The following is a 25,570-nucleotide window of genomic DNA, read 5'->3' as shown; positions in this document are numbered from 1 at the left end:
TATCATCATAATCCAATAACTTAATTAAATTAAACACTACCCTACCTTCTCTCTATGAAGTTCATTTGGTTAGTTCGCCTTCAATTGGTTCTTTTGTTGATTGACTTTAGTCATTAATTTTATGCTCCACCTGCAACCATTGCCTTAATAAGTCAAATAATAAGGGGCATGCCATTTGTATGATTATGGAAGACAACTATTGTTAGGCATTTCTTTGTCCACTGCAAACGCGTCACATATCCAAGCGAAACTAATGGGCCGGTTGGACAGACAGATGATATTTGCATTAGCATTTGGATAAACTTTTGTCTCTTCGTCTCTGGTTCGAATGAACTGAATTGCTTGGCTTTTTGTTCCAGTGTTCAAGCGTTCAAGCAATGGGCAATGATTTTAATCAACATTGCCGTTTTCAACTATAAATTCATCTTTTACTTCCAAGTAAAAACAAGTACTCAAAATGGTTAGTAAGTTGGTGACAAAAAAAAAAAAAATGATATAGAATAAACATTACTCTAGAAAATGAAAAACCCCGAGGACCCCCAAAAACACAAAGCATAAAATATTAAAATGAAAATTAATTTCGAGGAGGCCCAGGCCTGAGCAACATTTTGTCTTTCAAAATATTTTGGAAAAAAATGTGTTAAAATTTTGTCAACCAATTATTGGGTTGCCCAAAAAGTAATTGCGGATTTTTTAAAAGAAAGTAAATGCATTTTTAATAAAACTTAGAATTAACTTTATCAAATATACTTTTTTTCTAAAGCAAGCTAAAAGTAACAGCTGATAACTGACAGAAGAAAGAATGCAATTACAGAGTCACAAGCTGTGAAAAAATTTGTCAACGCCGACTATATGAAAAATCCGCAATTACTTTTTGGGCAACCCAATATATTAAATTTTGTGATGGTAGTCAATTTTTGTTTGATTGTGTTTATGAATATAATGTTTGGAGTGGTTTTAAGTTGCTAAAGTCTTCGGCAAAATTTCTTAAAATTTTTTCCCTACATATCAAGGTATACAATACTGGTTATGGTGAGCAGTATTTTTATGACTTCTGTTTTTCCAGAAGCGTGAAAAGTCGGCACAGTTGTTCCTATACAGAAAGCTCGTGATTCTTTTGAGATTAGCAATTTGCGACCAATAACCATTTTGCCTGCTATTTCGAAAATTGTAGGGCACAATATTAAAAGGTCTATGCTAAGCTATCGTACATCGATAAGAAATGTTTGCTAAATGCATCGCAACAAAGATTTAGACAAGGTTTTAGTACTACTACATATTTGTTAAACCTATCCGATGCTATTAGAGCTGCTCTTAATGATCATTATGTTGGTGAGCTTAGGCACTGATAGAGTAGACCACTTAAAACTTGTACACAAGTTAAGCACAAAATTTTAATTTTCTTCCTCTGCTTCCTCTACTTGTTGTGAGGCTTTACCCACAAAACTGGCTGGAACATTGAGGTCCGATCTGTGTGGTGTTCAGTGCTGTTACGAGAAGCTTAGCTGCGCGTCCACAGGTTGCGGATAGTGGAATGCTCCATACGTAGTAGCTGCAACGGCAGTTGTGGACAATCAACGGTATCGAGCGGAGAGTCTCAGTGAGAGGCTACGCGGCACCTACTCTAGTACAAATACGGAGTGCCTATGATGCTCGATACGACAAGGCGGGTTATTGACACCTTTTAATAACCAATGGCCCCCCTGTTCGCGGACGATCGGTCCTTTGGACCGGAACGAGCTTATTCACCTACAGGTGCCTGACGAGGATCTCTATCTCCACATTAAAATGTGACTACAACAACAACAACAACCCACAAAATCACTATGATGACAGGTTTTAATAGCTATTGTAGCCGTAGATAGGAACCAAGTGAATGCTAACAAATGACTCAAATAGGAAGATTGTGATTAGAGCTCAATCACAAGGAGGGGTTGTGTACCCCCTTTTGTCTCTTTTGTCTCTTGGATATCTGTCGGATTTTCAGGTCATTAGAAAAGGGCAGTTATAGTTCGTTGGGTACGAGGATGACGTTGTTATCATGTTATGTGGACGTTCAGAGTGCATGATATATTCAGCGGACCTCTCCTGTGATGGAGCTGCTGCTCTCACTACTAAATGTCCTTAAAAGCCATTGCAATGTCAGGACTTTGACCTTGCGCTGGCCACATGGCGGACTTAAGCTTGATTTGTTGGGATGAGGGGGAGGAGTCACAGATGATTGAGCACCTATTGTGAGACTGCCCTGAAATTGCGACAGTATGTGCAGGATTATGGCTAAACAAAATCTATTTTCCTGTTTAAATTATCTTCATGAAAAAGTGCTTTCGCCATTATTGACTATCATAGCTTTGAATTGCATATAGGAGGGAGCTTCTCCAGACCTCCTGGTCGTTTTGTCATGCATGTCTGGCATTGTGTTGATGTAAGTTCAATCAGCGTTCTTCTGCGCTTTTTGAATCTTTCGGGGGCGTCACAATAGACCTAAGTACCCTGAGTGAAACTGATAGTGAATGAGGTTGCCAGACGCCTGCCATTATAAATCCTAAGTTTAAAAACCATAACAGAACCAAACACAATTTTTAAATTATTTATTTTGAAGTTTATATATTTGTACGGCGAATTCAAGAATGAGTTGACATATCAAATTCACTAAGCTGGGTTGATGCGGCCACCTGATAAATACATCTTCTTTACTTTAAAATCGACTATTTGATTTTTTTTAGCCACCAAAAGTCGACTTCGACTTCTTTACACAAAAAGTCGATTAATCGATTAGGCGAAAATTGACTTTTAGATCCCTAGGCTGATTTTGACCAAAGGATTTTAGAAATTGGTTTTTGAAAAGGCTGACAACTTGAACTTTTTAACTTAATGGTTGTGGCTATGGCAGTTTGTGTTTCTATAATTGGAAAGGATGTGAGTATAAGGAAAAACTAAAAAAATCAAACAACAACCAACATGTTGCAGTTCATTTTAGAATGCCCCTTTATATTTGTCCACGACAGACATGGACAAAGAGCTCGAATTGCAGTACCGTGTTCATGCCGCCTTAGACGTTGTGGAAGAAAAATGTCAAACGACCGGAAAGGGGACCCCTGAAACCAAAGAACTTTACTTAGGACTGCTATATGCAACCGAAACGCATAAGATGTACGATAATCTTATGTTCTATATTGTCTGACAGTTCTTTTGATCGTTGTCCGTTTTGCTCTTACAGATATGGTTTTGTAACTAATACAAAAATTAAATTTATTTTGGTCATTGACTCTGGAAACATTGCGCTAAGAGAAAACGAAGTTAGAGCGGTAAGTAAGATTGGCAATTGAAAAAAAGTTGAAAAAAATATGTATTGAACATCGATATAACTTGATAAAGCAGACATTGTTTTCTTAACTCAAATGTTTGCTACACAAAAAAATAATCAACGAAGTAAATCATCACATTGACAACAAAAATCATATAAACGAGTAAACTTTGCACCGTCAGTTGAGCTACAGCTACGGAATAGCCATGGTGCTTTACGAACTGCGACATGCTGTTTCCGTAGTTTATTATGGACTTACTGCAGCCGGGGACAAAAATCTTTCTTTAGAGGGAAGACAACCACACATATAGTCAGAGTTCGGTCAGAAGTTTGTACAAAATTAGCCAGAAACATGCGAATTCGGATACGAAGTCTGTCCGAATTTGCTACTAAATATATATGGAGTGGTTGACGTGTTCTCTGACCGAAGAGTCGGAGGGAAATCTGTTGTTTATGCCGACACATTGAACTGAATTCTGGGCACGGTGTCATGGGAAACTGGAGGGAAATTAGAGCTATCTTCGAAAATCTATCTCGGTGGATTTTTTTTTTTATATTTCTCTCTATAGTCCACCAAAGGGGAGAGTTATGCGCTGTTGACCATAAAAATGAATATCACTAGAATGAAAGATTTTTATTGATTATTGATTATTTTAATTTTTTCATAGCGTTGATTATCTTATTACCTTTTTATCTTTTTAACTAACACTTAGTACTGACATCGACTTTTCACACGAACAACTGTCAAAACGCTCTATAAAAAAATGGTGACGAAGATAATGCGAACGCATTCCGTAAAAATGGTACTGAGTAGTATAGGCAAAATAGTAGCCACAAGTCGCTGCAGCAGGACAAATTTCCCACAATTTTAATTGCAAATGTAATTAAATGCTCACGAAATAGACCGAATCGACTCAATTTCAATGCTGTTGTCTTGTTGTTTGTGTTCTGACAAAAAAAAAGAATCCCTCGGAATTCTCAATAAATTTAATAAGCATTTTCGCCGTGAATGAAGTCAGTAGTAGGCTTAAGCAAATTATATAAACTTCGAAGTTATTTAAATTAGTATCCAAATCTTTATTGAAAATGTGCAAAAATAAAAAAATTGATTTGGAACGAACTATAATTATTCGCAAAATTCATTATTCTATGCACTCGCATTTGTTTGTGTGTTTCAGTTTTTTTCTTTTCGTGACAGCTCAAATTGTTTTTTTCTTTTGCCTATGAGAAGCTGTTAGGTACATTGCGGTTGTAAATTCTTTAAATTCATATGAGCACAATAATTTGATCGACTTTATTTTCAAATTATTTCAATGTTCTCAACCGAAACTATTTCAAAAATCATATCATGGATTTGTTAATAAAAAATAACATCATTTAATTGTGAAAATAAAAATTCTCTTAAAAGTACAAAAAGAGCATGGAAGCAAACTAAAGGCCTGCAAATGTCAGATGGCAATTTTCATCCGATAGTCTTCAAATTTTGCACGGGCATCATTTTTGTGCTAGAGACGAAGCCTAATGAAATTGGAAAAAATCAGTTTAGATGTATGTTTGTCCGATTTGAACTCATACTGCAATATTTCGGCATTTGTGTATCGATTATCAAGAAATTTGGCACAAGGGGGGTCACTTTTGAATCTCGACACAATTGGTAAATTTAATAGAAATCGGTTCAGATTCAGATATGGCTCCCATTTATATAAATATGTCGCCCGACTTTCACATCTACAGCCTTTGCAAACACATTATCAACCGATCTTCTCAGAACTTCGCGCTACGCATTCTTCTACGACTCGAAATCAGTTCAGATTTGGATATAGCACCCATATAAATATATACATATATATATATATATATATATATATATATATATATATATATATATATATATATATATATATATATATATATATATATATATATATATATATATATATATATATATATATATATATATATATATATATATATATATATATATATATATATATATATATATATATATTCCGAAAGTGGTTAAAATCTCAGGCTCTATAGACTCTGGAACATGAATGGTACAAAAAAGAGCCTCTATATAAACATTCATGTGGATGTGGTGGTAGAAGTACTAAATAGCTGCTGATTGAATGATGTTTTTGGAGACCATATTCCCTCTTTGGCATTGGGAAAAGTTATACTCCGACAGCCGATCCAGAGCGGATTGGGTAAACAATCTTTCAGATCCAATACAAGCCTAATCACATGATCGTACTTGGCAAGTCCAATCAAGTGATCGTAGAAAAACTTTTAACGGAATTAAGTGGCTGCAGGTTCCAGTATCTTAATATCATGAAAAAACACGGAATTCACGAGAAAAAAAAACGTTTGATCATCAACGCCTTAATGAATATTCCGATAAGAGCCTCAGATCATATTTTACGTCATATACATGCATGCATTTCCTTAAATCTAATCTAGAATATTTCACATTAGTTTGTGCATTACTCATATAATTATGTTTTCATGTGCATTCTACTCCTTACAGATGTTTCGCAATCTGCACATGCTGTACACAGACGCAGTGTGTAATCCATTCTTCTTGCCAGGGGAGGCATTAAGTTCAAAGTAAGTTTAATTCAATAAGCGCTGTGTAACAAAACACTGAGTTCATTATCAAACGTGTCCAGTCACAATGGCCCCAAAAAAAGGCAACTTTTTGTTTATTTTTTTCCCGCCAAAGACATAGTTCTGCGTTTAGTGCGCACGTGTGGGTTCGATTTCCACATGACTGTTGGATTTGTCGCTACCGAATGTAATTGTTTTAGAATTGTTTATCTAAGTGAGCTCTTCTCAATAATTTCACAATGATTGGAACTTACCAAATGTTTTTTTTTTACACAGTGCATAATGTTGCTTTATTTACATATACATGTACGTACATACATGTTCCCACTAAAATGTTTGTATATGTTTACAGGAAATTCGATCGATCCATACAAAAACTAATGAGTGGAAATTAGGACGTTTCATCAACTACGATTAAACTATACAAATGCTATGTGTATTATTTGATAACTTAGAATGTATTTATTTAACACAACACTTAAAATATATAGCGCTCGTAAGAGCTAGGCCATTCCATAACAAATATGTAATCGGGAAAACTGTTTATGAATGCCTTTGTGGATTCGCCTCGGGGAAAATCGAAGTTTACATAGTGAGCAGCTATTCCTAATTCCACAAGTGGATTGTCCAAAGATTTATCACCGATCTGTAGATGGGAAAAAATCACTGTAAAATTGCAAATGAAAGTGTTCCGCTACTCACTTTTAAATCAAAGTAAAAGTTTAAAGGCGTTGATAGTTTTCCGTATGAAAAGTATATGTGGTAGGGCGGTTCATACTTGACTCGATCTTGCAGCATGTTTTTGAGAAAACTCCAATCTTCCACCACCACACCATCCAAAGGTAATAGGAATATGCTCATGTGTGGAGGACCGCTCAGCTCAAAATTGTAACGTACCACATTGGTGGTGCCGTTCACAAAAGTTTTATTGAGCAAATTTAACGTTGGTGTACCAGGCATTTCTATAGGCTCTTTGGAAGGAAGCCAATAACCCTTCATACGGGATTTGAACCAGCGATGATTGAAGAGAGGCAAGCCACACATCATTAATTCATCGCAATCCTCTGTAACACTTTCCATTTCGCTTAGATCAACGTGTTCTATAATGAAGAAGAAATGTATGTTATAGTATGTGGTGCGAGAACAAGACAAATTTGCTCAAATGGGACTTCATATCTTTCGATTGTGCTGCTGTGAAATATATATGAGCTAAGTGCAATTGCTGCCTTTTACCTTCGATCGGATAGTGTATGCGTCTATCTTGGAAATCAAAATAATAGCCGGACTCATTTGTACTGACTGTGCTGTCATATTCATAGAATACCCTTTGGACATTCTGAAAGAATATTGAATTAATTTCTACTGCCCTTGGACCGTGAAAGATCAAATACTTACGAGAAAATTAACTCTACCCACATTGGTCTTGGGGGTATATGGAAATCCCACCGGGCTTACTGCAATCATTGAAAATACAAAAGTGGTTACCAACAAACCAAGCAAAATGGATTTGGAGTGTCGGAATAAATTGATCATAGGCGTCTACAAAAGAAATAAAAAAAAATAAATAGAGACGTGGGTGTATGCTGACATTCTTCTACATTCACATCTTACCACAAAGCCCATAGACAAAATAGTTCCGAGGGCACATAGACCTCCTATCAGAAGATCTGGATTTAGAGAAGAACCAAATCGACCCATCATTGGCATTAAGGTGGAATTTAACGCAAGAAAAATATATGCGAAATACAAGAAAGGCATAATTTGACTTAGCACAACCAAAACGGACCACAGCATTCCTAGAAATGAATAAACCCTCATAAACCACTGCCCTTCATGAACTCTTATGAACTCACCTCTGTGCTGCAGTGTCAATAGCAAATTTAAAATTACAGCTATACCGTAGAAGAACAAGGATATCATAAGTAGGTAAGAGCTACGCATGCCCACAAACGTCAACACTATGCAGACGACCGCCAATACCAATGCGTGGGAATGCATAATCAGCTGGATTTTAAATGATTTTCTCAATTTGTCCTAAAAGTCCATGCAAAGTCAGTCCATGCAAAGAGTTTTTGAATCGTACTCATACTTACATTTCTATTGAAGCTCAAATAAAGCAGTGAAGGCAAGCACATGCCGATCAGTGAGGGACAGATGTACAAACCGAATGTTAGCCATTTGTGACTGAACCACGTCAACGAACGATCGCCGGCATCGAACATTACCGCCATCAGCAATGGCAAACCGATGGCCAAAGCTAAGCCACAAATGTGTAGGATCAGCAGCAAAGCAAAGGTTCTCATCACTTTTCCTATCGATATGTATGATACAGCGGCCATTCGCCATATGGATACGCCTATACAGATAAGAACTACCACTGAGACGCAAGTATTTATTATTTGACCAACCGTTTCGGTGTAATATATAAAGAACAAGCCCATAAAATCATAGAACACCGAATGTCCTTCGGCATATTTCTGAAAGTGCAATGGTAAATAAGCAAAGTTCCACATCACATTGCATTCTCTAAACTACACACCTCGGTATCTTCCATTTCTGGGGCATTGGCCAGAGCCCTTGCAAGGCTAAGTATATTTTCGCCCGTCGTCTGCAATGTTCCCCTGGGTATGACATTGATGTTGTCGTACTTTGTATGATAGACATATCCATTGTAGCTGTGTGCAAAATCCAGACCTTGGAATGGGAAACCAAAAAACAGTGAGTGTCATTGAATTTCTTAGTACAAAAACGCAACAAATGTATTATGATAACGAAAGTTATACACTCAAGTGTTAGCGCCAAAATAAAAAACTCTAAACGCGAACTCTCCATTGAGGGCTATTTTTGGAGAGACCTATATGATTTTCTACAAAAGTTTTGGCCAAGTCCGAACTTGTAGAGAAATTTCACAAAAATACAAATACAAAGAAAAAGTCGTCTTCTCAATCCGTGATTTGCAATTTAAAGCCATCAGATTGCCTATATAAACATATTACCTGAATTATGACCTCTCCGCGAAATATGAAAGAAGTTTTTTTTCGGTAAGTACTCTTCCAAGAATTTGGAAGAGAGTTGTATAGTATGGTTAAATTGCAAAGAACGAATTTGCAATGTACGATGTCTGCGAGATTTGTAAAATAGGAATAAAAGCCGAAAGCTCACAACAAAATCGGAAAAAATGCATCCCAAAAATCGTTTGATGGAAAGGGATACGTGCTCATAAATCCTATGAGAGTAAAGACAACGTACTACTCTACTTTAATTTGTACAGACTTGATTCGTGTGATCCATCCATATAAAACTGCAACCAGCCCAAATTAAAAAAAAGGTTTGTATACGAGTATAATATTGTAGTTTTCGAAGGGTTCAAAGGGTAAATTTTACTACAGATCATATATACACACACAATTGACCATGACTGAGACAATTTATCTTTGGGTTTGAGATTTGCTTTGATTGCTTTTGAAGACAAAATATCTGCCTTTTTTATTCCATCGCGAAAGATTAGAAAGATAAGGTTAGATTATTTGTCATAAGAGGCAATAGATAATAAGTTCCTGGTCGTTTTTTGCCAAAAAAGAACTCAGTACACCAGCTTTCTAACAAAAATCACATTAAGTATAATAAAATGCTTCAAAAAATCACATTCAAAGCGGCAGATAAAATTTTGGGAAAGGGAATTGAACTGAGAATATAATTTAACCAGCTGTTTTCTCTTAATTTACGGAATTTTATTCAATCTTTATGGAAGAAGAAGGAACAACACATTATTATTCCGTCAGATGCAGGCTTGAAATGACTGCAACGTACACTTTTTCAGTTCCTCATGAGTGTAACCTGCTTCCAACCTAAACTAAGGAATTTGTTACTTTGTTTAAAATTTGGAACGAATTGAAAATGTATTTACAGTCGGACCTCGATTATCCGTTATGCTCGGGAACGCAGGCATTACGAATAATCGATTTTCGCGAATATGGAGCTGTTTTTACACAAAAATCACATATTGTTGTTACTCTTTTATGTAAAAATATTAATCTGTGGAGTTTTTTTTATAACCTTCACCATAGGATGGGGGTGTATTAGTTTTGTCATGCCGTTTGTAACTGATCCGAGATCCAACAAATGTATATATATTTCTGATCGTCTTGACATTTTAAGTCGATTTAGCCGTGTCCGACCGTCTGTCAAAAGCATGCTAACTTTCGAAAGCGCTTAAAATTTTGCACAAATATTTCCTATTAGTGTAGGTCGGTTGGGATTGTAAATGGGCTATATCGGTCCATCTCTTTCTGTAGCTGCCATATAAACCGATCTTGGATCTTGACTTCTTGAGCCTCTAGAGGGCGCAATTATTATCCAATTTTGACAACTATGTCAAGTATGGTCTAAATCGGCTCATAAACTGATATAGCTGCCACATGAACCGACCTTGAATCTTGGACCCAATTTTATCCTATTTGGCTGCAACAACTTCTACTGTAACCTTCAATATACGTGTCAAATATGGCTTGAATTGGTCCATAACCCTGATATAGCTCCCATATAAACCAATCTCCCGATTTTACTTCTTGAGGCTCTAAAGGGAGCAATTCTTATCCCATTCGACAATGACTTTAACATTTCCAACATTCAAACCATATATATCCGAATCGGTCCATAACCTGATATAGCTCCAATAGGATAGCAATTCTTATCCATTTTCCTTTCTTTACCAATGAAGAGATACCGGGCAATTATAATTTTTATTAAGAATTATTTTATTTAGAATTATTAAAATAAATTTAAAAGAAAACATGTATACCTAGTCTCCTTTAAAGATATTTTTTGGGCGATACATAATCATCAAATTTATTATTTTCGAAAAAACTAGTAAAAAAAATATCATGTGAGAGCGGGTAGAGAGATTTCTTTGAAATTTGAAACGGTTAGAGCTGAGGTGTTAGCGATATCGTGTGCAAAATTCCAAGACTCAAGGCCCCTAAAAATGGTTAACTCGGTATTTTGAAAATTAGTTGCGCCTGCCACATCTTCGCAAGTAGACCCAACAGACGGATTTCCAAAAAATTGTTTTGCTGCATAGTGCTTAAAAATCACTACAAAAAAGTTGAGGTCTACATTATCTCTCATGTTTTGCGGATATTTGACTTTCAATTATTTTTTCGCAATTTCGACCAAGACCTGCTTCGTTCGTAAATTTTTTGGGACAAAATTTACAACGACTTTGCCGCAAAAAGGAAATTGCCGCAGTTTGGAAATCAAAAATTGTGAAAACTTGTATTTTTTGGTAAAAAAAAGTATTTTTGTTGATTAGTCGTCATTGAAAACACATGATTAAATACCTTAATTTTTTTTTTGTGAAGAGGAAAAATTGTAGATGCGGTGTAATTGAAATTTGAACAAGATATATCAAATTAAACGGGTGCTATATGTACTTCAAAATGGGTAATTTTTTTTTAAGTTTGGAAAAATACCTCGATTTCTCAAATTCCAAAGCCTAGGTCCCCCACTTGGGTTTATGTTTTGTTTGCTCCATGTGCCCCCTGAACACATGCAAAATATTTTTTGCACCTATTTGTGATCTCCGCAGCAAATTTACTAAAAATTATCGATTTTGAAACCATCTTTGCGCGGGTATTTTGGGCAGAATTTTTTAAGTTTTTCAAGGACACTTATCTAAAAAATTCAAAAATATTTGTTTAGATAATCGATTCGTTATGTTTTCAGAAAATTGCAATTTTTCCATGAAGGAACAAGGGCAAACTTCTCATATCAATGAGTGGTGTCCGATTCAAATTCAAGCTCAATGATGGGTCCTCCTTTTTATAGCCGAGTCCGAACGATGTGCCGCAGTGTGTATTACATAGTACCTCACAAATGACGCCAGCATTAGGAGGAGAAAACCACTGCTGAAAAATTTTCCGATGTTCTCGCCTGGTTTGAACCCTGGCGTTCAGCGTCATATCCATAACCTTTGTGCTATCGTGGCCTTTTATGTCGATGCTCTATAATTAGTATTCCCATATAATCTTGTAAAAATGTTTTTATCATAATTATTTTGATTTATGTAAAATTTCATTCTACATACCAAACTTCTGTCAAACCAGCAAAATTTAAAGCTTTTACAAACCGAACAAGGATAATCGGGTGACCGGTCTATGTGGGAGCCAAATCAGGTTACAGATCGATTTTAAACCTACTCTGTGCAAAATTTCGGGAAAATTGGACGAAAATTGTGGCTTGTAAGGGCTTAAGAAGTCAAATCGCGAGACCGGTTTATATGGGAGCTATATCAGGTTAAAGACCAAAAAACACTATGTGAAAAATTTTAGCCAAATCGGGCTAAAATAATGGCTTCCAGGGGCTCAAGAACTCAAATCGGGAGATCGGTTTATATGGGAGCTATATCAGATTATAGACCGATTTGAGCCGTACTTAGTACGGTTGTTGGAAGTCCTAACGGAACACGGCTTCCAAGGGCTCAAGAAGTTAAATCGGAAGATCGGTTTATATGGGACCTATACCCAAATCTGAACCGATAGTTAGCAAACAGAATGACTAGGTTAGAATACTTATGGTGGTGGGTATAAAAATAAGCCCTGTATTGCATTATGTTGCAGTATGTTTCATATCGTACATGTAAACAAAGCCCACAGTTGCTTTGTTTCGGTACTTTGTATGCGCACGTAATTTAAATACCGCAGTAGAACGGTATTCAAACTTTGCATTAATACATTTTGCAAGTTTGCCAGATCCCTTTGGACGCACCCCACCTTAGTCGCAGAGCTTCCAGATCTGGATATTCAACAGAATCAAGCAGACGAAAGATGGAACACAGCGCACTGCTACAACAACAACAACAAATTTTCATCAATCCACTGATGCAAAAATGCAACACTTTTCTAAAGTGGATAAATGCTTTGGTCACAATAATCGCTTAAATATGTCCACAATCGGAAAATTGCAGTCAGACTGTTATTCTAAACTTGCGAATAGCTTGTTATAACAGCAAAATATTTGCTGAAATAGCAGCAAGATTAACTACGAACAGTCAATAGACAGTGTTTGTTATTATCATCAGATAATTTCTAATTAGACGGCCACATCCGAACATAAATACGGCATGAGCCATTTACAATTCCCCAATGAACGAAATTAATATGAACAAGTATCTGCGTAAGTTTCAAGAGCATTGAAACTTATTCGTTTGTGATGACTTGAGCGACAAAAAAATATGAAGAAGATGAAGAATGTAAAGGACATTTACACCCAGAAGAATGAGTTCGATAAGACATAACATGCAATTTTTTTGCTGCTTTGAACTTTTTGATAATTGAAAACAACATAAAATGTTTGCTGTATGGGCAAAAATTACTGCTTTGCTATTTTAATAGAATTTCTGTTATCTAAGCAAACACTTTTCTTGTCTTTACTGACCAATTTCTCTGGGTGTGTTTATATTATTTATATTAAGAGGTGTTATAAATGGAATGGTGCAATTGGTATAAACTCCGTCCTGTGGTGTTGCGGGTTCTAAAAGTATTGCGTGTTGCTGTTGCTCCATTTACGATTTGACAAATTACTTGTTAAATAAGAAGTTTAATATATATAAACTATTGTAAAACTTCAACTGTTGATCGACATATTTTGTGAAACCGACTCATAGAGTGTATGTCGAAAATTTGATTCGTCGGTTTTTTTCTTTTTTCTTATACTCACCGGGAACTTTACCATAATCTCGGAAAATGCGAAAATCCGTGTCCGATGGTATAATATTGGCTTGAAAGAGTTCTTCAGCCACCGAGGTGGCAAAGGGGCGCTTGGCATATTCATTGTAGTACTGTAAAGATACGGAAGTATGAAATCATAAAGAAAATAACAATTATAATAAGTTATCATAATCGATGCACTGGACTTGATGGGTGTGTGGTATTCTCTCTTGAGAACCACATGGAAATCAAAACGAACATTCGCAATTATCGAATCAAAATAAGTATTTGTCGTGCGATCAATATCTTATCGATTTATGACTCTATTATTTCGATATCTCACCCGTTATAAAAATAAAAGCTAATAACGTTTGAATTTATCACAAATATTCACTCGCGTTAGGCAACCAACATGCTTTTGTAAAGTGTCCGTCCGACATACCGACGAATGAGGTGTGATTACTTTACGATGGTGTTTGCAGCGGACATTCTTGCCTAGAAAATCTATGATAAGTGGTCACAATGAAATTGCTTTATGTGCCCTGCTAACGACGATCTAATGAATTAATGATTCCACTTAAACGGCAGTCATAAATGAGGGTGTATCAATAAGGAATCCATGTAATTGGAAATATTTCCGTTCGTGGGCTTACCTTCATCAGCCAAGGATGATTTGGGCCAGATTGAAAAAGAATCTCCTTGTGTCCACTGCCAGCAGAGTCGAGATTGATGAGAGCCCTTTGGAAAACAATAAAAATTGTGGCGATGTGGATCATGTTTTCTTTTGTCTGTGTGGCAGGAGACTTACCTGCAGTTGGGTGCCCATTTATGTTGAGTTATGAATCCATGAGAGGCCTGTAAGGGATTTTCCTCGGCACCATTAAACAGAAAGACTATGGGATGAGTAAATGTCTCGCGTGAAGTAGCCATTACTCGTAGTATTTCCAACATGACCACCAGCATTGCTCCGTCGTCACCAGTTCCTGCAATAGATTTTTGATGGTTTAATCTCATCACTGTATGGTTGATGAGGGTGTTGTTGTTGATATACCTGGACTTCCGGGTTTGGTGTCAAAGTGACTGTTGATGAGCAGGTAGTTTTGGGATGTTGAGCTTTTGCTACTCAGTTTCACCACAAAATTCTGTAGACCCTGGTACATGTTAATCATGCTCCAATGCATATAGGCACCGGAAACGACCTGAACGTCCACCTCCATGTCATACAGTTCATGGTTCATACTCTGGCGTATACGTTCCACTTCATCGTGCAGCAACTGCACTGTGAGATTTTCATTGGCAAAACTACCAACAACTTTTGGACCAATCATGTCGAAAGCGAACAGTATGCGCTCTGCTCTCTCAGCTATAAATTCTCCTGGCCTGGCCTCCTCGTCCAGGACTCTTAAGGCAGTGGGCAAATGAAAATAAACAGGAATTACCACTGCCACAAAGAGAACAAACCAAAAGAGTAGGAATGCAGGAGCATAATACCACTCCAGACGTTTTAGCTTAGTGGGCGACATCTCGCTGTTCGAGTCCCCCGAAATATCGTAGGCAGCCTAAAAGTCAGACAAAAACAAAAACCATGCTGTTATATCCTTGCTGGGAATTTCAAGTTCTAGTAGTGAACACTACTAACTGTGTTCTCGCTGTCCGCCATCGCTCTGGATGTGATTTTGGAACCAACTCTACCGTCGGACTAAATCAAAATTCGGTTAAACAAAAGAAATGGACTCTTTTTGTTCTAAATTATTTTGCCCACATATCCGATTGTTATCAAAAAACACGATAGTCTTTCGATGAATGTTTTATCCTCAGCAAGTTTATCATAGCTGCAGATATACTCATGCATTGGGGTGTACCGAAGATGTGATCGCATTTTCTATGGCAAATACTCCGAAATATAACAGAGATGCATAATTTTTTCTCATTAAACTCATCGGATGAATGTCTATGAAATGGAATTATTGTAATGTTTATTATAATAGTCTACGCTGGACAATATTCTGCATAATATTTTCATTTATTTTGCCTGTCGTGGAACACTATTCTATTACCATAATCCATCATTTATTTTAACAATATGATTGGTTCCCCAGAGGATGGATTCAGTCATACATTCGACACTGTGTAAGACAAGCATAGCTCAATACCTTCTTTTCCTTCTTACATGCCACTGCTCTAACCGTGAAATAATTACTAGCCAATAACTCAAAAAGTTACTCTCAAGAAAAATTTCTCGTAAATATAACAAAAACCAGTTACAACACTTTCGGATGCCTTTAAGAAGCTCAAGCAATGTAATCGGCGGACTCTTTTTTTGAGTAATATGTTGAAAAAATAAACTAAAAGAAGTTCAGTACTATTTGACTTAGGTTGAGTTAGATTAAGTTGAAAAGAGGGTGCAGATATTAATCCGCCACATGCCACTATGGACATACACCTATCGGCTCGTTGTGCTCTGTAAAAACTATAAAGTAACCTCTAAAAAGAAAATTTTAAGTAAGGAATTACGTGCTTCTTGCAAAATCCTTTATTGTTTTCAATTTCACTTCCCTTAGCTGATTCATGTCTGGTATTGTGTCTCCTAAATGCCGGTATCTGCTAGACGCGAAAGCCGGACAATGACAAATGAAATACTCCAAAGTCTCATCATCTTCACCGCATGCCCTATACACGCTATCACTTGCCGTACCGATTTTACATAAGTGAGTTCGTAGTCCTATGTGTTCCGTTATGATACCAATAGCTATACCGACCTCCTTCTTGCTTCCTTTCAGTAATAGCTTCGTCTTCTCACGATCTGAATCCCCCCATAGGATTTTCCCCATCCTACCGACCGTTTCCCTGTTCCACAATTGTTGCATGCGCATTCGTCGCCCACTCCCTTAACTCGGATTGCGTCGACCGGAAAGGCTTCGGGTTAACCAAGTTTATTTATGGCAGTCCTCTGGCCTTCACCGCCAAATCGTCTGCCCTTTCATTTTCCCTTACTCCGTTATGGTCCGGCACCCAAACGATGCGGATTTTTCCATACTCAGAGAAGGCGTTAATCTCCTTCTTACAATGCAAGACCTTTCGTTACCTTACCGTCCTGGTTGTTATTGCCCTTATGCTAATTTTACTGTCGGTAAAGATGTTCACACTCGACGTCCTTGTGATAGCACCACACCACATCACGCATTCCGTGATCGCCCGGATCTCCGCCTGCAGGACCGTATTATGGTCAGGCAGTCTATAACAGATCTCAGTTCTTGGATTCTCAATGTAGACCCCCAGGCCCACTCTGTCCTGTAGCTTTGATCCATCCGTGTAACATGATCTTCCAGATGGCAATGCTTGGGTTCCATCAATCCAAGACTGTGTCAAGGTTCATCTCAGATATCCGATCGGAAACCTCTTCCCTTCCTTCCAGGTTTCCTATTGTCACTTCGATTATACCGCGGTGGTATGAGCTGCTCCCATCCTCAATCCGTTCTCCCATCGCCTTAAGTCTCATTGCCCCAGTGTATGTCAATGGGTCGGATATCTAAAATAGTCTCCAGTGCCCTAGTGGGCGTGGTCCTCATCGCGCCGCCTATGCCAAGACAATGAATGTGTTGTATGGTCCTTATGTTGCACTTTTTCTCAATAGCAGTCCACCAAACTACTGAGGTGTATGTAAGTATTGGTCTAATCACGCACCTATAGATCCAGTGGACTATCCTCGGATTCATTCCCATTTCGAGCCTACGGCCCGTCTACATAGTACCCACCATTTGCGAGCTTTCTCTGCACGTTCCAGAATGTGACATTTCCAATTTATCTTCTGTCTACGTCTTCCTCGTGAACAGGCATATTTCAGTTAACATTGAGGCCTCTGGGTCTAGCCCTGTCATATGCCATATGCAAGACCCTTTCGGCCCTTCTGCGTAGCTCGTTCGGATCCTTTCCCCTTAGAAGTATTATAACATTGTCGTCGTAGCAGACGGGTTCAAATCCCTCCTCAGTCAGCATTCGTAATAGGTCATTTATGGTGGTCACCCATAGGAATGGCGATAAAATGCCCCCCTGTAGCGAGCCTTGTGCCACGTTTTCCCTTATATTTATGCCATGGGACACACAATTTTCCACCTGTTCCCAAGCATATGGTTTATCCAGTCTCTAAGGACCAGGTCCACCCGGTACTGGTCTAAGGATTGGATTAGTGTGTCGGTCCGCACATTGTTAAAAGCCCCCTCGATGTCAATGCATACCGCCAGGTTGTGCGTTTTGGCATCGAAGGATTCTTCTATTTTATGCACAGCCCCGTGCAGAGCAGTCTCCACCATTTGACTACTTGACTTAGACCTTATACAAAGCAATATTTTAAATTTCAATTAAATCCAGCACTTTATGAGCTCAAGAACTTGTACGCTTCAAAATCTTAACTTTTGAGGGACGAATACAGACCTACGAATGGGTAGAAATTTGCTCATAAACATTCCATTAAGGAACAGGGGCAAAATTCCATCTTATTAATGAGAGCTGAGTGATGCAAGTTTTAAGCTTAATGATAAGGGGCCTCCTTTTTGTAGCCGAGTTCGAACGGCGTGCCGCGGTGCGAAGTTTTTACATGGTTGTCATACAATGGCATACTTCCTCATAAATGTCGTAAAAACCTTTTGAATAAAGCGGTATTTTCAGTTAAGCGAAAATGTCACTTAAGCGAATTCAATTTCATTGATTGACACCAACAATGCATGATTCTCTCTATAAAGTTTCATTTAAGATTAAGCACAGTAGAGTATATAATAGTATAGCAAAAAAGCAATTAACCCTTTTCTTTCTACTATTTTTAAAACTCTTTTCGTAGTTTAACTCCATTTTTATTAAACAAATTTAGTCGAGTTTATTATCTTCGATATTAAGAGCAAAAGTCCCTTCTGTGTGCTTTTTCAAACATAAATATTTCTATAATTTTGTCTTTGAGAAAGAATCAACGGACATTTTTTCAAACTGTGTGACACATTTTTTTTTGGGTGTAGTTTAAGGTAAAGAAATAAAAGATCGATATGCAATAATGGACGCACACAACTATTCTAGAGTAAACGTGCTTAATATACAGTGCCACTGATATGTCTACATACCTTTTAATAAATAGCAGTTACGTAAACTGGCAGCAAAGTAGTTTGGATGAAAGTTTACTCTTAAAATGTTAACTAAATATTTAACTGGGAACCATGGTCAACAATTTTAGCTACAAAATTTGTTTTGCAAAACAAGTTTTTTCAGTGGCATATGTAGACTTTTCTGTGCCTTTGTATGTGAGGCTTATGGCCATTTTTAAGTTGTAATTGAAGATATCGTTAATATATGAAACTAAATATATTTTATATAAATACAAATATTATTTTCCTAATTGATTGAATAATCGAGCATAAATACATACACACATACCTCTTAATTGTTGTGGAAATCGGTCTATATTTTATATATCAACATAAAACAATACTCGTGGCTCATTACTTGTATTGCGTAACTTTGAATAGTTGGAGACAAAATTGTATAGTTCGTAGTGTTTCCGCAAAATTGTATGGCTTCTGACTAGGAACTCCAGAACTGTTTCACACGGCAAACGGCGAGGAATTCAGTCCACTGCAGGTGGGCGATAACGATTTATTTGGCGGTAATCTTCATCCAACACTCATGAACGCCAGCATCCGTTGTTATCAAAACAGACCTCTCTCGTGTCTAGAATCACAGCGTTAATGACGACAAAAAACGAAAACGATAACGTCCACATGAACTAGAACAAATCCCAATCAGAGTGCGTAACCACAACGAACAGCAAGTGTGAGAGCGAGAGTAGACTTGAGCGTTTGATTGCAGATGCAAATTCATATACCATTGATATCGAGAGAAATACTGCATAAACAAATAGGGTGGACGTCTTGGAATGATGATGACGATCAGCAAATAATGAGACATGAGAATTTGCTAAAACAAGTAAGGAAAGGTAAATCTCGGGGGGGGGGGGAGGGGGGGGGGGGGTGCAGATTTTATAATACCTAGCACTTCTTGGTAAACAAACCCGAAGCGTAAATCAAGAGATGCATTGTATTATATGATCCATCATCTATATGATCTGAATCCGATTTTGATGGAAAATAGTTGGGCGATTCAAAGGGATAGTATAAGATATATGTACGTCGAAACCGAATAAGTACAAAGCTACAAAAACCTCAACTTGCTTCCACTTATCCGTAATTTTCAGTTTAGCGTAGTTCGGATAAGTGAAATTAGTTTTCAGTTATGCGGCATAAGTACAAGCAAATCTTCACGCCAATGTACTTATTATGTATGAAATAACTTGAGTTGGAAAAGAGCAATGCTCATTAGAACTCTTTAAAAGTCGGAGATAATCACAAGCGATATACCAAAATATCTTTGTTATTGATAACGGGAATACATAAAATTTACCATAGAAATAGTTTTTTCTATTATGCGACTTCAGCTTCATACTACAATGTTGTTCAATGTTCGCTCTTCCGCGCCAGACAGTTATATTTCTGTATTTTTACATGACCAATAACGCATATTTAGCTTACTTAACCATGATGAAAATGTTGAGTTTACATAATAAATTCACAATGACAGTTCGATGATAAGTGTAAGAGTGCGTTAACAAATAAAATTCAAAGCTGTCAAGTCCCTATTGGAAACCCTTTATATTCCATGGTTACCTCTACCAAGGACTATGGTGATTTTTGAAAAAGCAAAAGTAGACCCGTACAAGACAATTAGGCATTTTCTTTAAAATTAGATTTTTTAGAAAAAGTTTTCATTATTATTATACAGAGGTGTAGACTTCGTTTAAATCGCTTAAATGATTACTTTCAAAAATATAAAGTCTACAATATATGTCATGCCCAAATGCGAGCACAATCATTTTGGGAAACAGCAAACACACCGGACGTATGTGTGTGTGAAAAAAACATGAGACCCCATGTGAAACCGACCAGAACTGAACATGAGCACCTAGCAGAGGGAGTCGAGCAATAAAGTGACAGCTCGTCGACATTAGGGCCTTTATGTCGCTAAAACCATGTTAATATGGTAAATGTAATAGAGTTCAATGCCGTTTTTAAATGCATAAAATCGTTTTTTAAAATTATATGGAAATATTGGACTGTTTGAAACATTAGAATGTTGCACTACATCGAAATACAGTTTAAAGTTGTGATGTTATGCAAATTTATTATAACATCAAGTCATAGTCAGAATCGGACCATTCATGAATTGAATGCTGAACATTGTAGAAGTCATTATGTAATATTTCAGTTCATTGAGATAAGAATTGCGCCTTGTAGGGGCTCAAGAAGCAAAATCGGGCGATCGGTTTACATGGGAGCTGTATCAAGCTATAGATGGATGGTTGAAGAGAGAGGCCGTTGTAGACATTTCTGCCAAATCGGATAAGAATTGTGCCGTCTAGAGGCTCAAGAAGTCAAGATCCCAGATCGGTTTTTATGGCAGCTATATCAGGTTATGTACCGATTTGAGCCATACCAAGCACAGTTATTGGAATTCATAACAAAACACCTCATGCTAAATTTCTGCCAAATACCTAAAGGTACCAGAAAACTCTTCTAGTGCCCAATTTAAACTCGAATGGAGCAACTGTATCCTAACTATGAGAGCTTTAATCCTGATGTACTAATCCTAGATGTACTAATTTCAAAAATTCCCCTAGTCGCCCAAAAAAAAACTGTGTAGGTGTAACTGCATGGATATTCTATTAAGGAACAGGGGATACTTTGCTCATATCAATGAGCGCAGTCCGATTAAAGTTTAAGCTTAATGATAAGGGGCCTTCTTTTTATGCCGAGTAAGGGAATAACCATCGCTAGAAAATTTGTTGGTATTCACTCCGTGATTTGAACCCGTACGTTCGGTGTCATAGGCGGACAAGCTAAACTCTGCGCCACAGTGGCTCTGTTTTAGTACCTATATGTACAAATTTCAAAAAATTTGTCTAATCGCCCGGTTTATACACTCAATGTGTACTATTATTAAATATTTCAGACCTCTTTCTCAATTTGTAAGGAAAGTACCGTTTTCTACGTTTTAGTACCTAAATGCACTAATATCAAAAAAAAAATCTCTTAGTCGACCGAAATATACTGCTAAGGTGTGCTTGCTTTCCAAATTTCAGGCCATCATCAAATCCGTAGAGGAAGAACCATTTGGTACCTACATTTTCGAATTACAAAATTGTTCCCCAATATATACTGTCAAGGAGTAACTGCATCCCGATTTTAAGAACTGTAGCTCTATCTGGTAAGACAGTACCATCTTGTACATTTTTGTACCTTAACGTACAAATCACAAAAAATTCTTCTAGTCGGCCGAATATAGCCTCAAGGTATACCTTTCTCAAATTTTACAGATCCGGCTCAGTTCGTATAGAAAGTACAATTATGTACTTGTTAGTACTTAAATAGACGAATTTCAAGAAAATCTACTAATTGTCCAATATATACTGTCACGGTGTAACTGTGTCCTATGAAAGCTTTAGCTCAATCAGCTAAGAATGTACCAAACAGTACCAATTACAACACTATACGTTTTTCCAATTCTGGTACAATTTGTTACTGAATATTCAAATTTTTTCAAGATCACTATAATTTTTACCTAATTGTTTATTTCTAGCTATCGCCGTCCGCTGTGGGCGAAGATAAGCTATTTCGTAATATTTTACCCTTTTTGGTACCAAAATGTACGAATTAAAAAAAACATTATTTAGTGACCCATCAAATATTTCCTTGTTGTACCTAGATGCCAAATTTCAGAGCTCTAGCTCTATCCATAAAGAAAGTACCAAATTGTACCAAATACGGTAGTAAACGTACGCTTTCTGTTGTTTCGAAAACAACTCCCCATATTTTTTCCCAACCCCAATTTTATGTAACATGATCGTTTAAGCAGAATTTAAAAACTTGAGCTCAATCCGTCCATTTCGTAAATTTTTGGTACCTTAATGTACCATTTTCGAAAAACTCGTATAACCACCCAATTTAGATTGCCAATGTGTGCCTAAGTCATTTAGAGGTCTAGCTCAATCCGTAAAGAAGGTACCAAATATTACCATTTGCGGCCCTAATCGTACTATTTCTCCCACTTCCGGTACTATTTTGGAACATTTTTCACCAAATCTTAGTTTTTCGAGACGCTCTTCAATTTGAGCCCCAATGCATTCTCTCAGCTTTTCCCCTTCGCGCGGGGCAAAAATTTCCATTTCGTACTATTTGGTACTTTTTACGACCTAAACGTACGAATATTACCCAACCCCCCCATTCGTGCCAATTTTCATGATTCGAGCTTTAACCGTTTGGGCTGGGTGTTGATCAGTCAATCAGTCAGTCAACCATGGAGCTCTTTATTATATATAGATTTGTAATTGCTGCGTGAAATATTTGTTGGACGACGTCGGCGTCAGCAATCATCCGGCTTTCATATGTTAATGAAATCTTGGTACAATTAAAGCATTCATCCAAAGAGACTTTATTCTGTGAATAATGCCCAATTATTTAATTGTTTTTATTACAAGTTACCTTAACAATTGTGTTGAGCAACCTACGGGTGATTTGAAATAAATACGGATTATTTAAGGTTGCGTGGCTTGTTTTTGGTCGGCAGAAGTGTCAACAATTTGCATTGGTGAGAAACGAACAGAAGCACACGGAAAGTGTAAACAACTTCGTGTGGCTTCGTTCGACCAACTCTATTTTAAAGCTATTTCATAAAGTTGATGTTTGATGATACTCAGATAAACCCAGTTTGGTATTTTCAACAGTGTTAGTGTGTCCATCACTGCTTTAGATATTAACTACAGTTGACTATATTAGAGTACGCTTACAAAGGAATATTTAGAAGACTATCTTCAACGATTTATTAATAGAGAATGAAAAAATATTTTATACAAATTGACAAATTATGAATTCAAAGAACAATTGTTAAAAATTATCGTTTATAAACTAAAGTAGTAAAGTTGATTTCTAACACCCTTCCTCAATTTGTATTCCAGATTGCTCTCTGAATTTTGTTATTTTGATTGCTGTCAGAGGCTTGGTCAACATGTCAGCTAACATATCCTCCGTGGGGCAGTATATACATTGAATATGATTTGATTTTATATGATCTTTGACAAAGTATATTTTAGTGTCGATGTGTTTTGTTCTATTGCTAAGTTTCTCGTTCTTTATCATCCGTAAACAGCTTTGGTTATCTTCGTAGATGATGGTTGGTTTACTTTGCTTTAGCATCATATCATTTAATAATTCTCGTAACCACAATGCCTCCTTGCATGCCTCTGACAAAGCTATGAACTCTGCTTCTGTCGAAGAAAGAGATACACATGTTTGTTTCTTGCAGGACCAGTTTACTGAACCTCCATTCATTTGAAAAATGAATCCAGAATTTGATTTTCTGTCGATTCTGTTTTCCGCCCAATTCGCATCAGCATAGCCCATGAGTGTATTCTTTTCTGGAGTGTTTACATCACTGAGTCGAAGTAGATGGTGTGCGGTGCCCTTCAAATATTTAAGAACCCTTTTTAGCTCGGTCCAATCGGCGTTTGTTGGGCAACACACCTTTTGTGCTAGTATAGATACACTTGCCGCAATGTCTGGCCTAGAATTCACGCTTATGTACAGGAGAGATCCAATAAGTTCCCGGTACCTTGTATTTTCTGGTAAGAGTTTAGATTCCGTCTTGCCGTAACCAGGATCAAGTGGGTACTTCGAACTTTTGCAATCCTGCATTCCAAATTTTGTAAGTAAATTCTCAATAAATGTTTTCTGGCGAATGCAATAATTAAATTCATTGTCTTTTATAACCTCTAAACCAAGGTAGTGACAAACGTTTCCAAGATAAGTGATGTCGAAATTTAATTTCATTAAACATTCTACTTGATTTATGCATTCAGTTGTATCGCTTACTACCAAAATATCATCAACGTAAACTAAGATGTACACACATCCTTCTTCGTTGATGTGTTTTGTATATAAGCATTGATCTGCCGTGCTTTGTTTAAAACCTCCTGCAACTAAAACTTTATGTAGAGTTCTATTCCATACATTTGCTGCCTGTTTTAAACCGTACAAGCTTTTTCGTAGCTTGCAAACAAATGTTTCACCATTTTTCTCAAATCCTGGCGGTTGCTTCATATAGATTTCCTCTTCAATTTCACCATTGAGGAAAGCAGATTTCACATCCATATGAACTGCTGTCATTTTCTTAACACCAGCAACAGACAACAAAGTACGCAAAGTAGACTGTCTAACCACGGGTGCGAAAACTTCGTCGTAGTCTTGTCCGAACTTTTGACTAAACCCACGTGCAACTAACCTTGCTTTATAACGCTGAACTATGCCGTTTGCGTTTTTTTATTAATCGGATTATCTGTGGAGGACAACCAACTTTTGCTCATCAGAAAGGCTACTACGGCGAAGGAATCATGGAATATTTTAAAATCGCATCATGAGAAGGACAATCTTGGCAGTAGCGTAAGAATTATGAGGAAAATTTGTAGTATGAAATTCAATATGGAGAATACCATGGCTGACCATACATCTGAAATGAAAATTTTATTCGAGAAACTAGAAGCAATTGGAGAAACATTCTCGGAACGTTGGGTCGTTGCGATGTTGCTCAGTAGTCTACCATCTTCTTTTGATACATTAGTCACAGCATTAGAGGCACGAAAACTGGAAGAATTGACTGTAAATGTGGTAGAAAACAGTTTGCTTGAGGAATATCAACGCCAAGCAAAGGATGCAATTCCGAACACAGTTTTAAAAACTTCAAAGATTTTTCAAAATAAGCAAGATGATAACATTGGAAAACGTTGCCATTACTGCAAGTTAAAGGGTCATCTAAAGAAAAATTGCTGGAAGCTAAAGAAGGACAGAAACAACAATGAAACCAA

At 37.1% G+C, this 25,570-nt stretch overlaps 2 protein-coding genes across 3 annotated transcripts; one reads left to right on the top strand and one right to left on the bottom strand.

The window, feature by feature from the left end:
• The first annotated feature begins 2,756 nt into the window (after positions 1 to 2,756).
• LOC106090159 (trafficking protein particle complex subunit 2-like protein) lies at positions 2,757 to 6,437 on the top strand. 2 transcript variants are annotated; one of them, XM_013256257.2, is made up of 5 exons: positions 2,757 to 2,919; positions 2,971 to 3,153; positions 3,221 to 3,308; positions 5,835 to 5,914; positions 6,267 to 6,437. In XM_013256257.2, exons 2-5 carry the CDS (start codon positions 3,011 to 3,013, stop codon positions 6,307 to 6,309), a joined length of 354 nt encoding a protein of 117 aa, XP_013111711.1. In that variant the 5' UTR covers positions 2,757 to 2,919; positions 2,971 to 3,010; the 3' UTR covers positions 6,310 to 6,437. The 2 variants fall into 2 exon arrangements, with proteins under 2 accessions (XP_013111711.1, XP_013111710.1); XM_013256256.2 differs by having other exon boundaries at positions 2,758 to 2,919; positions 2,981 to 3,153.
• Positions 6,158 to 20,222, bottom strand: LOC106090158 (endoplasmic reticulum metallopeptidase 1). The gene is made up of 14 exons (XM_013256255.2): positions 20,062 to 20,222; positions 19,039 to 19,578; positions 14,672 to 15,179; positions 14,429 to 14,603; positions 14,274 to 14,358; positions 13,631 to 13,751; positions 8,454 to 8,608; positions 8,008 to 8,391; positions 7,768 to 7,948; positions 7,526 to 7,710; positions 7,310 to 7,453; positions 7,148 to 7,250; positions 6,617 to 7,014; positions 6,158 to 6,560 (listed from the first exon to the last, which is right to left on the bottom strand). The coding sequence occupies exons 3-14, from the start codon at positions 15,141 to 15,143 to the stop codon at positions 6,393 to 6,395; spliced, it is 2,571 nt and encodes an 856-aa protein (XP_013111709.2). The 5' UTR covers positions 15,144 to 15,179; positions 19,039 to 19,578; positions 20,062 to 20,222; the 3' UTR covers positions 6,158 to 6,392.
• Positions 20,223 to 25,570: the final 5,348 nt, after the last annotated feature.

This window comes from Stomoxys calcitrans, chromosome 5 (assembly GCF_963082655.1).
Source record: "Stomoxys calcitrans chromosome 5, idStoCalc2.1, whole genome shotgun sequence".
Classification (NCBI taxonomy): Eukaryota; Metazoa; Arthropoda; class Insecta; order Diptera; family Muscidae; genus Stomoxys; species Stomoxys calcitrans.
This window is presented reverse-complemented; position numbering and strand designations above follow the sequence as displayed.